This window comes from Tachysurus fulvidraco, chromosome 12 (assembly GCF_022655615.1).
Source record: "Tachysurus fulvidraco isolate hzauxx_2018 chromosome 12, HZAU_PFXX_2.0, whole genome shotgun sequence".
NCBI lineage: Eukaryota > Metazoa > Chordata > Actinopteri > Siluriformes > Bagridae > Tachysurus > Tachysurus fulvidraco.
The window spans coordinates 26,039,334-26,054,816 of NC_062529.1; the positions used below are offsets into that span (position 1 = coordinate 26,039,334).

Below are 15,483 nucleotides of genomic sequence, written 5' to 3' on the forward strand. Positions count from 1 at the left end.
GGTGAAGAGTGTTCACCGGCGGCGTCCTTAAATAGAGAAAGTGGGGTATACATGGTATCCAACCCAGAAGAGGCACGATCAAGATGGCTGCCGACCCGGACATGGCCGCTGCCCACACGAAAGTGCGAGTTGACCCGCTGACAGTAACATTCTTTATCACACTTTTACACAATGTTTAACACACTCTTTAAAACACTGTAACATTCTGCAACATTCTGTAACACACTGCCACACACTGCCACACACTGTAACATTCTGTAACACACTGCCACACACTGTAACATTCTGTAACACACTTTAACACACACTTTAACATACTGTAACATTCTGTAACACACACTTTAACACACTGTCACACACTTAATCACACTGTAACATTCTGTAACACACATTAACACACACTTTAACACACTGTAACATTCTGTAACACACACTTTAACACACTGTCACACACTTAATCACACTGTAACATTCTGTAACACACATTAACACACACTGCCACACACTGTAACATTCTGTAGCACACTTTAACACATACTTTAACACACTCTTTAAAACACTGTAACATTCTGCAACATTCTGTAACACACTGCCACACACTGCCACACACTGTAACATTCTGTAACACACTGCCACACACTGTAACATTCTGTAACACACTTTAACACACACTCTAACACACTGTCACACACTTAATCACACTGTAACATTATGTGACACACTCTAACACACTGTAACATTCTGTAACACACATTAACACACACTTTAACACACTGTAACATTCTGTAACACACACTTTAACACACTGTCACACACTTAATCACACTGTAACATTCTGTAACACACATTAACACACATTGCCACATTAACACACATTGTGTGTGTGTGTGTGTGTGTGTGTGTGTGTGTGTGTGTGTACAGTCAGGTTTTCTTTGACTGTAACATGCATTAGAGAAACTTCCCCGATGAGCTGGTCATGTGACCACTTTGACAGAACCGAAGCGCCGCCATCTTTTCCCCCTCCGTGTTCTTCCGCTCTGGTCGGTGAACAGACTATAAAGCTCTTCTGCTCGGTGTCCCAGACGGCTTATTTTCAAACCACGCTTCTTTTTCACGTGAAGCGGTGAATAATATTAATACGGTGCTTGCGACGTTCTTCAGCGAATTGGAGATTGGTATTTTATAATTTCTGGGCACTATTTTTGTGCCTGCGGATGGATACAGTGTTTAATTCTACCAGATCTAGCTTCTTTTTTCCTCCGCTGGAAGCCATGATGGAAGTTTGAGAGTTCAGCTGGAGAGAGATACCGCGAGACAAACGGAGAGAAACAACATGAATCCCTTCGACAAATCTGCGGCTTGGACGCGTTAATGAAGCGGTGTATGAAGGTGTTGGGTGTGTGAGCGAGCTGGAGGCGGTCACACACACGCGTTTTGTGCGTTTTGTGTCGGAAATCGCGTCGACCTTTTGCGCGGAGGAGATGATGAGTGTGTAGGACGGCTTTAAACGTGCAGACACACGGACACACACACACACACACACACACAAATGCCCCTACACACGGGTTGTAAGTGCACTCGGGACTGAAACGGACGTTTTGTGGATCCTCTTCCCCCCTAATGAGAGGCGATGGAGAGGTTTTCGTGCTCGGTTCTGAGGTAAATCACGGCGGATCTGATGCTCTGCGTTTGGGCTCCTGGAGGATCGGAGAGCCCTTTTCTCTCCTGGAGGATTGGGACACTCAGGATTTCTGCTTTTGTTTTACTCTCTACGAGCATCCTGATCAGCTTTAGGACACATTTATAAGCTCATCTTGTTGCCCTTTCGGTGTAATTAGTGCTATGTCTGTGATAGACACTGAGACAGTCAGCTTCAGGCCTGCTGTAGTCTGGACTGGAGCCCTATTTGGGCCCTTAAAGCTTTAGGACTCTTTACACATCAAAGCATCTCGTTTATAAGCTGAAATAATCCTTGTTTTAACAAGTGCAGCCTGCTATATGAAGCTTCGGTTCCCTTTAGAAGATTCGGGCCTGTTTGGTGGATCTCTGGCTCTACCGTAGACACACAAGGCTTCGATAATCCTAATTTTTAGACCGTAGATCTAACGGAACCCCTCGGCGGCGTGACCCGAGTCCCGGTTCGAACGTCCTGACAGACCAGAATAAACCCGCTTTATTCCGTAATTCTTCGTTAACGGTGCTTCATATGAATTTGAACCTTTTGCAGAAAGGAAACGGTGTAATCCGAGACCAGGACCATCGTTATCACAGACTGGAATATCTTTTCCATCCTGCTGCACCGGAGCAGATCCATCTCCATCCTCTACGGCGTCGACTTCGAGACCGAACACGCTCCGGTCGTCGTAAGGAGATCCGAAGAACCCGAGGAACATCCGACACGTCCATTTCGAATCCAATTTTACACGTTTAAACCTTTTTCCCAACGCCGCAAGGTTCGGAAATCTCTACGAGGCCCGGGATTTGACTTTAGCGTCTAAAGCTGATCCGGATATTTCGTCCAGCCCCCCGGACGACGTCTTTATGTCCGTATTAAGCAGGTTCCTGAACTTTTTGGATGCAGGTATATGCTTCACGTAACCAGTGGAGGTTGCTCTAGCAGGATCTGCCGGATCGGACGTCTCCGAGGCCGCGGCGTCGTACACGTGTAAATCTAGTAATCTGATTTAAACTGTGCACAACAGGACAAACGACTTTTTCTATACAGACCCGTGTTTGTAAGTAAACCGCGATGGCGTTCATTAAGCAGATCGTCAGCCGAGAAAAGAGACGGTACCAAGAAGATGGATTCGATCTGGACTTAACGTGTATCCTTGATCTGCAAGCTGGGCTTTAACTTTGCTGGGTTTTTTTTTTGTTTATTTGTATTTAAACTGCAGGTATGTGGATTAGGTCCACGTCAGAGAGTGGGGTGAAGATTAGATTAGATTAGATTAGACAAACCGTGACTCTTATTGATATGTGTGTTTCTGTCAGATTAACAGCGTCGTACGACGGACGCTTTTCACTATAGTGAGTGTCCGTGTCGAATGGTGTCGATCACGTGTAGGTCAGTTTCAGATCGCGAGAAATCAGACACTTTTGAGTGTTGAGTCACAAGTTTAAGCTGGTGAGGTTTCATGACGACGTATGTGTGTGTGTGTGTGTGTGATGTAATGATGTGATGGTGTTGTGTCCAAAAAAGGTCTCCAGAGTCCAAGCTATTTCTTTAAGAAGAAAAATGGGTCCGGATTTTAAAAGTTCCAAAAAAAAATTCACTCAATCTTCTAGGGAAAACGTCTGGAGTCTCTTTGGCCCTGTGTTAGGACGTGGTTCTCAGGTGGAGGTGTGTGACGTCCCAACGTGTCCTCGCTATTTACTTTGTCACGTTCGTGCTGGTGCAATGCCTTTTTTTTTTTTTTTTGACCCTCAGTTTGCATTTTTATGTTTTTTTGGACATCTGGTGTATAAACGTAAGTTGAACGAGTTTAAAGGTTAGTAGCAGCTCAAGTGAATCATCTAGAGAGTCACTTTGAAGTGAAGGAATCACAGAGCAGTCCAGAGTGTCCAGCTCTCGTCACGTCTGTGCGCTTTATAGAATTAGCGAGCGTGTCGGTTAGCTATGTTAGCCGCGGTGCCGCTTCGCTGCGGTGTATCGTTTCTCCAGCTGTTAGATAAGAACCTTTCTGATTGTAGCTGAGCACCAAGAACAACGTCAGATCTTGAGAGATCTTTCTTGTCCTTCACGGCTTCCTGCGTCCAGGACAAAATGTTCTTCTTGCCTAGAAAGAGATGTTTTGAGGACTAAAATGTTTGCAAACTAAAAATTTCCACCGGATTTCTAAACGTTTCAGAAAAACCGATAGACTTCGGGCTAATCACGTTCCTGACACGCAGCTCATTTACATATAACGACGCCCACAAAACTCCATAAAAGGTAAAGAGCACAGAGAGCTGGACGCAGGAAACGAGCGCTCGAGGCTCGTCCTCCGTTTGTTCTCCACTGTTACTGTTCTCACAGCTGAATAATTCACCTTTAAGGTTTTTTTGTTGTTGGCTTTCTTTATAATTACCAGTAAACAAAAGTGACTGGTTGTGTCTCGGTGTCCTGGATGGAGCTCGTAGTCCCTGAGCGAGTGACGTAGCATGAGGGCGTGTTTCTGATGGAGAGACTAAAGCTCTGTAGATAAGGAGGTGTGTGAAACTCTGAGTGAAGTCGTGTGTGTACCTGGAGTTGTGAGACAGAGTTTCAGCTAATTAATTAGGCGTCTCTGGTGGACGCGATTAGCCTAGCTAGCAGGAGACGACGCGGTTTTATCACATGACTCACATTCATTCTTTCTTTCTGCGTCCATCTCCACCCTTTTCTTTTTGTATCCCAATTTTGTCTTCTTTCTTTTGTTAGCTTGAGTTTTATAAAATATTCAGAGAGAATCTCTCCCTCTGTCTCTCTCTCTCCCTCTGTCTCTCTCTCCCTCTCTCCCTCTGTCTCTCTCTCCCGCTGTCTGTCTCTCTCTCTCTCCCTCCCTCTGTCTCTCTCCCGCTGTCTGTCTCTCCTTCTGTCTGTCTCTGTCTGATTGTCTGTCTCCCTCTCTCCCACTTTCCCGCTGTTTGTCTCTCCCTCCCTCTCTCTCTGTCTGTCTCTCTTTGTCTCTCTGTCTATCTCTCTCTCTGTCCCTCTGTCTCTCTTTGTCTCTCTCTCTCTCATCGTTCACCTCTGAGACGTTGTTAATCATCTTTAAGAGCGATTTAACTCGGAATCCTATATAGTGAGTGAATCACACAGGCTCCGCCCCCAAACCCATCCTGCCCTTCACCTGATCAGTAGCTCCCAGCTGCCCCCTAATTAACCTCCTGGCTTCATCATCAACAGCAGCAGTGTGGAGTTTAGGATCAAGTGTTGAGTGTAATGGAGTGTAACAGGAGGTGACTCTGGAGCAGGAGTGTTAATAAATGTGTGTGTGTGTGTGTTTGTGTGTGTGTGTGTGTGTGTGTGTGTGTGTGTGAGAGAGAGACTGACAGCACCTGGCTGTTACTGTTACGTTTTTTAGGGAACTACAGTGAAACCCCAGCTGTCCATTTACCACCAAACCACAGAGTAACCGTCTCAGCAGTGAGACACAGAAAAATACACTCCGGACGTGCACTCGCGCACGCACGCGTGTGTGTGTGTGTGTGTGTGTGTGTGTGTGTGTGTGTGTGAGAATAATGTGTATTAATGACAATTATCTACTGTGTTGTGTAAGTGGTGTTAATGTGATTGGAGAGATTTGGGTTTCTTGACGTGTGTGTTAGATATTTACCCCAACATCATCGCTATGGGGTTTCCAGCTGAGAGACTGGAGGGAGTTTACCGCAACAAGCTAGATGATGTCGTACGGTTAGTCTCTCTCTCACACACACACACACACACACACACACACACACATCCGGACATTCCATTAAAAAAACGTGAATTTTTCATGTTGTATAAAACTTTTTTTTGTCGCTGCAGGTTTTTGGATTCCAAACACAGAAACCATTACAAGATATATAATCTGTAAGTACACACACACACACACACACACACATGTGCGCACACACACACACACGCGCGTGTACGTCCGCTGATCAGCCTTAACGTTAACACTGACTGTTGTAATAACCACCTGTCTGTGGTGCAACAAGCGAACAGTCAGAGCTCTGGAAGTCGGGTTAAAGTAGGAGTCTTGGGCAGGTGTGTAAGTGTCTGAGGTCTTCTGAGATGTTCCCAGTGGTTAGAACCTACCAAAGGTTCTACTAAAAGGAAGAACAATCAGTGAACCAGCACCAGGCTGATGAACACATCATGTAAACATTGTTCTGTCTTTAAACACAAACATCTCCATCTGATCAAGCTGCTGGACATCTGCAGAGGAACCACATCACAACTTGGAGGATCTGCTACTAAAATCCTCCACAAACCACAGCACACCTTCCGGGGTCTGCTACAGTCAAGGCTTAGAGTCAGAGCTGGTTTAGTGACGTGACATACGGCTGAGTTCGGTAACACAGACTCAGAATTTGTTCTCTGCATTTAACCCATCCAAAGTGCACACACACAGCAGTGAACACACACACCGTGACACATACACACACACACACCGTGAACACACACACACACCGTGACACACACCCGGAGCAGTGGGCAGCCATTTATGCTGCGGTGCCCAGGGAGCAGTTGGGGTTGTTCGGTGTCTTGGTCAAGGGCACCTCAGTCGTGGTATTACCGGCCGAGACTCGAACCCACAACCTTAGGATTAGGAGTCAGACTCTAACCATTAGGCCACGACTTCTCCCACTTTAATGTTAGACAGGATGTTACTACACATGCTTACACACCTGCTCATATATAAATACACACACCTGTACACACATCTGTACACACACACACACACCTGTAAACATATAAATACACACATGTACACACTCCTGTATACACACACACACACCTGTACACACAGACATACACACACCTGTACGCGCATACACGCACACCTGTACACACATACACACACCTGTACATACACATACACACACCTGTACATACACACACACCTGTACATACACACACCTGTAATACACACACACACACCTGTACATACACACACACACACCTGTACATACACACACACACACACACACCTGTATGTACATACACACACACACCTGTACGTACATACATACACACACACCTGTACAAACATGCACACACCTGTACATACACATAGACACATACAGACACACATGTACACACACACACACACACACCTGTACACATACATACACACACCTATACACACACGTACACACACATACACACACACCTGTACACACATACATGCAGCTGTGCACATCTGTACATGTATAAATACGCCATTACATGCACACACACCTATAAACCAGTAAACATGCTCAAACCTGTACACACACACACACACACGTATCTGTACACACACGTAGCTATACACACACACCTGTACATACACACACACACACACACCTGTACATACACACACACACACCTGTACATACACACACACACACCTGTACATACACACACACACACACCCCTGTACATACACACACACACACACACACACCCCTGTACATACACACACACACACCCCTGTACATACACACACACACACCCCTGTACATATATACACACACACACACACACACCTGTACATACACACACACACCTGTACACACACATACACACACCTGTACATACACACACACACACCTGTACATACACACACACACACACCCCTGTACATACACACACACACACACACACACCCCTGTACATACACACACACACACACACACCTGTACATACACACACACACACCTGTACACACACATACACACACCTGTACGCACACACATATACACAAACCTGTACACACATACATGCAGCTGTGCACATCTGTACATATATAAATACGCCATTACATGCACACACACCTATAAACCAGTAAACATGCTCAAACCTGTACACACACACACCTATACACACGTAGCTGTACACACACGTAGCTATACACACACACACACCTGTACATACACACACACACACACACACACACACCTGTACACACATGTAGTCACACACGCACAACACAGTGTGTTTATTATTTTAATAATCTTCTTGCTTTCAATTTCCAGATGTGCAGAACGACACTATGATACGGGCAAGTTCAACTGTCAGGGTGAGTACGGGGGAGGGGGGAGGGAGCCACACCTTCACTTATACCAGTTTTCTCTCACATTTCTGCGAGTGCACATTAAAGCCGGTTCGTCTCGCGGCTCTTTAGCGGCTTATTTCTAAATCTAACATGATTCAGGTTTTTTTTTTTTTTTTTTTTTTGGAGCCGGATGAGTCAATTTTAACTGAAGGGGAAGTGAACAAGGGGAAGCGAACGAGGGTGCGTTAAAATTGGAAACAGGATCGGCTCAAGCGCAGGATCGTTCATCTCGAAACCGAAAGACGAGAAACGAGTCGGGGGGAAAATCTGAGTGCAACAGAATCAGAAGAAGTAAGAGGAAACGGAGAGAGGAAGTGGACGAGGTGGCGTTACGTCGCAATTTAAAAAAAAAAAAAAAAAACGCAGAAGAGTTTGTTATTAAGGAACGAGTGCAGCGGGAGTTATTTATTTCTGCACTTTTATTTCGTCAGGCAGCTTTTGTTTAGATTTATTTTGGGGGTTAATTTTGATTCGAAGGGAAACAAACAGAGGAAGTCGATACGAAGCGCTTTGCCGTAAGCCTTGCTGTGGCGCGAGCTGCGGTTATTACTGTGTGAACAGTTACAGTTTCTTTTTCCATCAGTTGTGACACTTGGTTAGGACGAGCAACAGCAACGATAAGACAAAGTGACAGAATAAATATACGCAGGAGATGTCGAGGGGCTTTAAAATAATGAAACCTGGTTTAGTTTTGCAGCTATATTAAGAGAGGTGTTAGTTTGGTTGCACTCACACCTGCAGATGCTCTCGAGTCGTTTGGACGGCTCGTATCGCGACTCGTATCACGGCTCGTATCGCGACTCGTATCACGGCTCGTATCGCGACTCGTATCACGGCTCGTATCACGGCTCGTATCGCGGCTCGTATCACGACTCGTATCGCGGTTTCGGGGAGCGAACATTGTTGTGATATTGCTGTGATTAATGTATTCAATGCTAGAGATTTAAGCACTTATGTACGTCGCGCTGGATCAGGGCGTCTGCCAAATGCTGTAAATGTAAAATATTGTGATCATTTTCTGGATTTGATTTTAAATATTTTTTAATTTATATTTAACGTACCGGTGACACCGTGACAAAGCGATGGAATTGAAATCGTGACGCAGAGCGCTTTTTAAAAATTGTCGTCACGGCGACGTGAGCCGTACTGGGCCGTATCGCGTTAAAAGCCCAGGAATCTCCGAGAGTGGTGAAGATCGGATTACTGCTGTGATTCAGAAGTGCAGTATGGCATCCCACAGGGTTCTACTTTAGACCCCCAGATGTTCTGATTATAACCAGCACTTTGGTCATGACGATTGCTCTCACATCTGTACTGATGTAGCTCCGTAAAGGAGAAGCCGACCGGTCCGTCATTGTTACTGGATACTAGGGCTGGGCGATATGGCTGCAAACTGTATCACGATATCAGTGCTTCGTATCGGTCGATATCGATAATTAATTATCGATATTTTTTACAACCCATTTAAAATAAGGACCAGGAGAAAAATATATTAGATTTAAACCTTTTTATTATAAACTTCACCTTCGTCTGATCAGAATCCCCTCAGTTATTAAGACAGAAACGTCACCAAGCAGGAAACCTCCAATAATTATAATGTAAACATGAGTCTAAAGTCACAATGAACACTTAACTATTATCTCTTAACATTTAAGGTGAGAAATGACAGAAAATGTAAGAAATGCTTAATAAAGTGTAATAAAATAGTGCAAAGTGTTAAATATAAACAGGGACGACGGTCTTGCATAATTTACAGACGACAATTCTCTCGCTCGCTGCAGCTCATTTCCTGCTCATCAGTCGCCGGTTACTGAAGAGGAATCCAGCAGACCGGCACGAGACGACGATATGGCGCAACCGAACGTGATACTGTTACATGATTGGCTGTTAGCGTGTCACTCCCTAGGTTGCTAGGTTACCAGAGAGTGAGTGCCTTTGTTGATGCAACCAAACTTGCTTCGCGACCTCCGTTTTCTTCCGACGAAGAATAAAAAATTACGAATGTTTTATCGAACACATTTTTTATTTATATCGATCACGTGTCTATCGCGATACGTATCGTCATGGGCGTAAATCCCGGGGGGAGGACGGAGGGGACATGTCCCGTCCCCCCATCCGTAGGTTGCCCCCCCCCCCCCCACAAAAAAAAAATATTGCGCACTCTATTTTAAAAAAATATGTATGTATACCTAAATAATTGTGTAAGTAGAAAACAAAAAACAAAAAAAAAACACAACTGCATTTAGAAACAGTTGAGTCCCCCCTCCCCTTCCTCACAGTGGTTTGACCCACAGTTCCCCCTCCCCTTCCTCACAGTGGTTTGACCCACAGTTCCCCCTCCCCTTCCTCACAGTGGTTTGACCCACAGTTCCCCCTCCCCTTCCTCACAGTGGTTTGACCCACTGCCTCATTTCCCAGTACATCTCACCTACTCTACACACACGAGTCAGGTGTGTATGGGGTCAGAACTGTTTATTACAAATTTCACAAAAAGAAATGAAATTCACAAATAAATAAAAAGGGATTTGCAAATAAAAAAAATATTTATAAATTGTATTTATTTGCGAATGTCTTCCTGCTCATTAGTGAATCGCGTTCTGTACATTTGTGGATTTGAAACATTTCTAACGTCAAGACGTGCACAAGAATCCACAAATAGGTGACTCCGCCCACCGTCTACTCCAGCCAATCACGTTCTGATTTACTCGCTCTTCACACCACCCCTGGACCCATTGATGATGCTGAACTCGTTTCCACAGAAAGCAGAACTGAACTAACCCTTAGTGCTGCTACAGTCCATACAGGGTTACCAGATTGGGCTCGAATCTGCGACTAATGTTTTTTATTTGTTTGTTTTTTTATCGTATTTTGCAGCACATATTACACTGTGATAGTGCGAGTAAATCAGAACGTGATTGGTTTGAGGTAGACCGTGCCACGATTGGTCAGCGCCACGAGACCGTTGTCCGATTGGCTGGAGTAGACGGTGGGAGGAGTCACCTATTTGTGGATCATAGTGTATTTATTCAGAATAACGAAACAATTCTGACCCCATAGGTGTGCGGCTGCGGCTCAGTTAATGTTCAACTCCATTAAGTCGGGGATTTTATTCACTTTAAATAAAGAGATTCTCTTTAATGTAGTTGATGCAGATTCATTCATAAATTAGTTGCGGCAAAAATGATGATTACTGATGTAATTTTCCATGAATCTGCTGTATTAGCGATTATAATCTGACTTATCTAGTTAACGTTAGCTTGTTTACAATAGCTTGTTAACGTTAGCTTGTTTACAATAGCTTGTTAACGTTAGCTTGTTTACAATAGCTTGTTAACGTTAGCTTGTTTACAATAGCTAGTTAACGTTAGCTTGTTTACAATAGCTAGTTAATGTTAGCTTGTTTACAATAGCTAGTTAATGTTAGCTTGTTTACAATAGCTAGTTAACGTTAGCGTGTTTACAATAGCTAGTTAACGTTAGCTTGTTTACAATAGCTAGTTAACGTTAGCTTGTTTACAATAGCTAGTTAATGTTAGCATGTTTTCAATAGCTAGTTAACGTTAGCTTGTTTACAATAGCTAGTTAACGTTAGCTTGTTTACAATAGCTAGTTAATGTTAGCTTGTTTACAATAGCTAGTTAATGTTAGCTTGTTTACAATAGCTAGTTAATGTTAGCTTGTTTACAATAGCTAGTTAATGTTAGCGTGTTTACAATAGCTAGTTAACGTTAGCTTGTTTACAATAGCTTGTTAACTTTAGCTTGTTTACAATAGCTTGTTAACGTTAGCTTGTCTACAATAGCTAGTTAACGTTAGCTTGTTAACTTTAGCTTGTCTACAGTAGCTAGTTAACGTTAGCTTGTCTACAGTAGCTAGTTAACGTTAGCTTGTCTACAGTAGCTAGTTAACGTTAGCTTGTCTACAGTAGCTCATTACACAGTGCACTGTAACTAACACGCCAAAGCCGTTTCCCACGCATGGTTTTATTTAGGACGACTTGGCATCATGTTAACGTTAACGGGCACGATTAGCATATTGTTTAGCTGTACGCTTACTAAATGTGCACTGTGCTACGTCCGAACTGACCTCACTGTATTTTTATTAAATGTCTTAATTAATTTTAAATAAAATTTTAAGCCTTTTTTTTTAATTCCTTGTTTTTATTGTTGTGATTATTTTTATGATAGTTTTACTTTCTTTGAAGAAAAAACTTTGAGAATAACCATAATCCCCCTCCCCCTCCTACTGTTAAATGAAACTTACACCCATGCATATTGTTATGGTTTTATCGCCCGCCCTTACTGGATACTTCAGGCTCTGACTCCTGGAAGACTGACCCTGTTTTTATTTATTTATTTATTTGTTGTCCCTGACAGTGGCTCAGTACCCGTTTGAAGACCACAACCCGCCTCAGCTGGAGCTCATTAAGCCGTTCTGTGAGGATCTCGATCAGTGGCTCTCCGAGGACGAGAACCACGTCGCTGCCATTCACTGCAAAGCGGGAAAAGGGCGCACAGGGGTGATGATCTGCGCTTATCTGTTGCATCGTGGGAAATTTATGGAGGCACAGGAAGCTCTGGATTTCTACGGAGAAGTCAGAACCAGGGACAAGAAGGTACAGCACTTCTTATTTATTCAATATCGAGGCGCTTCGAGTGTCGTTTATTATTAACAACGTTATTCTACACTAAAGTGTTCAGATGACTACGTCGTTAACGGAGTTGTTGTCCTAAAGTTAAACCCTGCTCTCGTTTGTTTTGTGTGTCAGGGCGTGACCATCCCGAGTCAGCGGCGGTACGTGCACTATTACAGCTTCCTGCTGAAAAACCATCTGGACTACAAACCCGTGGCTCTGCTCTTCCACAAGATGGTGTTCGAGACGCAGCCCATGTTCAGCAGCGGCACCTGCAGTAAGTCCCAGCACGCTTTAGTCCTCCTTCACAACGCCAGCACTTCCTGTTTCTCGGCGGTTCGGCCAATCGCAGGGCGATGTGCATGTTACGTTAATGTGACTGATGAACTGATGGGGGTTGTCATGGTAACACTTTAGTTTGACAGTTTTAGCTGCTGTTGAGTTACCCAGAGATTTGGGGAAATTCCATACAGGAAGTGACATCACACATTAAAGCGATTCTCTTTCTCGGTCTCAGACCCTCAGTTTGTCGTGTACCAGCTGAAAGTGAAGATCCACACGTCGAATCCGTCTCACACGAGGCGAGAGGACAAACACGTTACTTTCGAGTTCCCTCAGCCGCTTCCTGTTTGTGGAGACATCAAAGTCGAGTTCTTTCATAAACAGAACAAGATGCTGAAGAAGGTCAGTGATGTTTGACCCCTTGTTTTTATCTGATCTCTGAACTCACCCTGCATCAGATGTGTAACGTGTGTGTGTGTGTGTGTGTGTGTGTGTGTGTGTGTGGTCCTGCAGGAGAAGATGTTCCACTTCTGGGTGAACACGTTCTTCATCCCCGGGCCGGACGAGAGCGGAGAGCGAGTGGAGAACGGCTCGGCCATGAACGACAGCGACAGCCACTCGTCCAATCAGAGCCAGAGCTCTCCCTCAGAGAGGGATCGAGGGACGGGTGGAGGGGAGAGAGAGAGAGACCGGGAGAGAGACAGAGAGAGAGAAGGAGAGAGGGACTACTTGATCCTAGTGCTGACGAAGAACGACCTGGACAAAGCGAATAAAGACAAAGCGAACAGATATTTCTCTCCTAACTTTAAGGTGAGGACAGAGACATCTGAGACACACTGTGTTTTTTAGTGAGGACACGACAGAGACACCTGAGACACAGTGTTCTTTAGTGAGGACACGACAGAGACGCCTGAGACACACTCTGTGTTCTGTAGTGAGGACACGACAAGATGCACAATAAGTGTGGGGCGTTACTGTTAGGCGTTACTGTGGGGCGTTACAGTGGGGCATTACTGTTAGGCGTTACTGTGGGGCGTTACAGTGGGGCATTACTGTTAGGCCTTACAGTGGGGCATTACTGTTAGGCCTTACAGTGGGGGCGTTACTGTGGGGCATTACTGTTAGGCGTTACAGTGGGGCATTTCTGCTAACACTGAAAACACCCGTCATTATGGACCAGGGCTGAATCCTACAACCTTCACATAACAACCTCTCTTTCTCTCTCTCTCTCCCCCCCCTCACACACACACACAGGTGAAGCTGTTCTTCACGAAGACGGTGGATGAGACGTCAAACTCGGACGCGAGCACTTCTGCCTCCGTCACTCCGGACGTTAGTGACAATGAGCCGGATCATTACCGTTATTCGGACACGACTGACTCAGACCCTGAGAACGAACCGTTTGACGAGGAACAGCACACGCAGATCACAAAAGTCTAAACGCTTCTCACACACACACACACACACACACACACACACACACACACACTCAGCTACCTATAATAGACATGGACATAAAAAGCCAACCAACACCAGACAAAAAAAAAAAGGAGAAAACTTGAAAAATGTACTGAAGAGAAAAGGACCCGCCCACGTCGACCTCGCTAACCGAACCATCACTTCTGCTCTCCTGACCAACCTCCGCTTTTATTATTATTAATTATTATACGAATATTGACGTCATTGGCTGAGGCGAGTGGGCGTGTCCTGTAGCTACTCTGTATATATATCTATATATAAATATAAATATAAATCTATATAAAAAAAAATCCAGTTTTGTGTTGGATGATAAAAACTTTGCAATCAGGCGAGAAGAGGAGGAGCAGGACGGACGAAGATGAAACCGCAGTCCTTCTTTCTTTTTTTTTCTTTCCTTCTCTTCACCCAGGCCAGTGCTGCCGTCGCCAGTCGCTCCCTCCGTCTCCTCCTCTCGCTCGCTCCCTTGTGAAACCCCACCCATCCCATCCCCCGTCCCTCGCTCGCTCTCCTCCCCAGGCGTGTGCTGATCGTCAGGCGACGTATCGCCGTGTTCCTGGCCGCGTCTCAGATATCGCTGTGACGCGTTCCAAATAATCGTAGTACACTAAAAGAGTTTAGACGACGTGGAACCCGAACGGGACACGGCAGAGAATTGTGACGTCACGATTAGACTTTTATTCCTTCGGACGTATCAAAATGATTTCGGTATCTAAATATATATTGTGTAACACTGCAGTTAATTTTTTGCCCATGTGACGCGCACGTCATCAGTGGGCGGAGCATCAGCTTATCGCTACGTCAGCACACGCCTATTTCCCCTTACTGTGAACGCTTCTCGTGCCGTCCGCGAGCCCTTAATACTTGACCTTCGACCCTTCTTTTCACCTTGCGCCGTGAACTATGAATTCTGGGATGCGTAGTTCCTTTCCCTTTTCCTCGCTGTGTATAACGTTAAACTTTGCAGAAAGAAGAGAATCATGTAATTGTCCTTTTTTTTTTTATCCTAAGATAAGTCTATATAAATATATCTATATACAATACACAGAAGCGCAGGGAACCAGTGTTTGCAATAATGTTAACACTCAACATTTAAAGGACAAACTGGTGTGCATGTTATATTGGAGTTAGTGTACATGTTTAATAAATGCTATACAATGTGTTTTTATTAAAGGCACGTGTCTTTAAATTTTGTGTCTCTGCACAGTACGAACAGGACTGTATACACAAAGGGCCGGCGTGGGTGCAGGTTTTCATTCCAACCAAGCAGAAGCCACGCTAGGCGTTGGCTTAAAGGTGCGGTCTCTGATTTTTGAGAAATGC

The 15,483-nt window shown here is 44.6% G+C and overlaps 1 protein-coding gene across 1 annotated transcript; it reads left to right on the forward strand.

Annotated features, from left to right (window-relative positions):
• Positions 1 to 1,208: 1,208 nt before the first annotated feature.
• Positions 1,209 to 15,333, forward strand: ptena (phosphatase and tensin homolog A). Its single transcript, XM_027176677.2, has 9 exons — positions 1,209 to 2,825; positions 5,293 to 5,377; positions 5,492 to 5,536; positions 7,690 to 7,733; positions 12,146 to 12,384; positions 12,538 to 12,679; positions 12,920 to 13,086; positions 13,198 to 13,494; positions 13,939 to 15,333. Exons 1-9 carry the CDS (start codon positions 2,750 to 2,752, stop codon positions 14,122 to 14,124), a joined length of 1,281 nt encoding a protein of 426 aa, XP_027032478.1. The 5' UTR covers positions 1,209 to 2,749; the 3' UTR covers positions 14,125 to 15,333.
• The last annotated feature ends 150 nt before the right edge of the window (positions 15,334 to 15,483 follow it).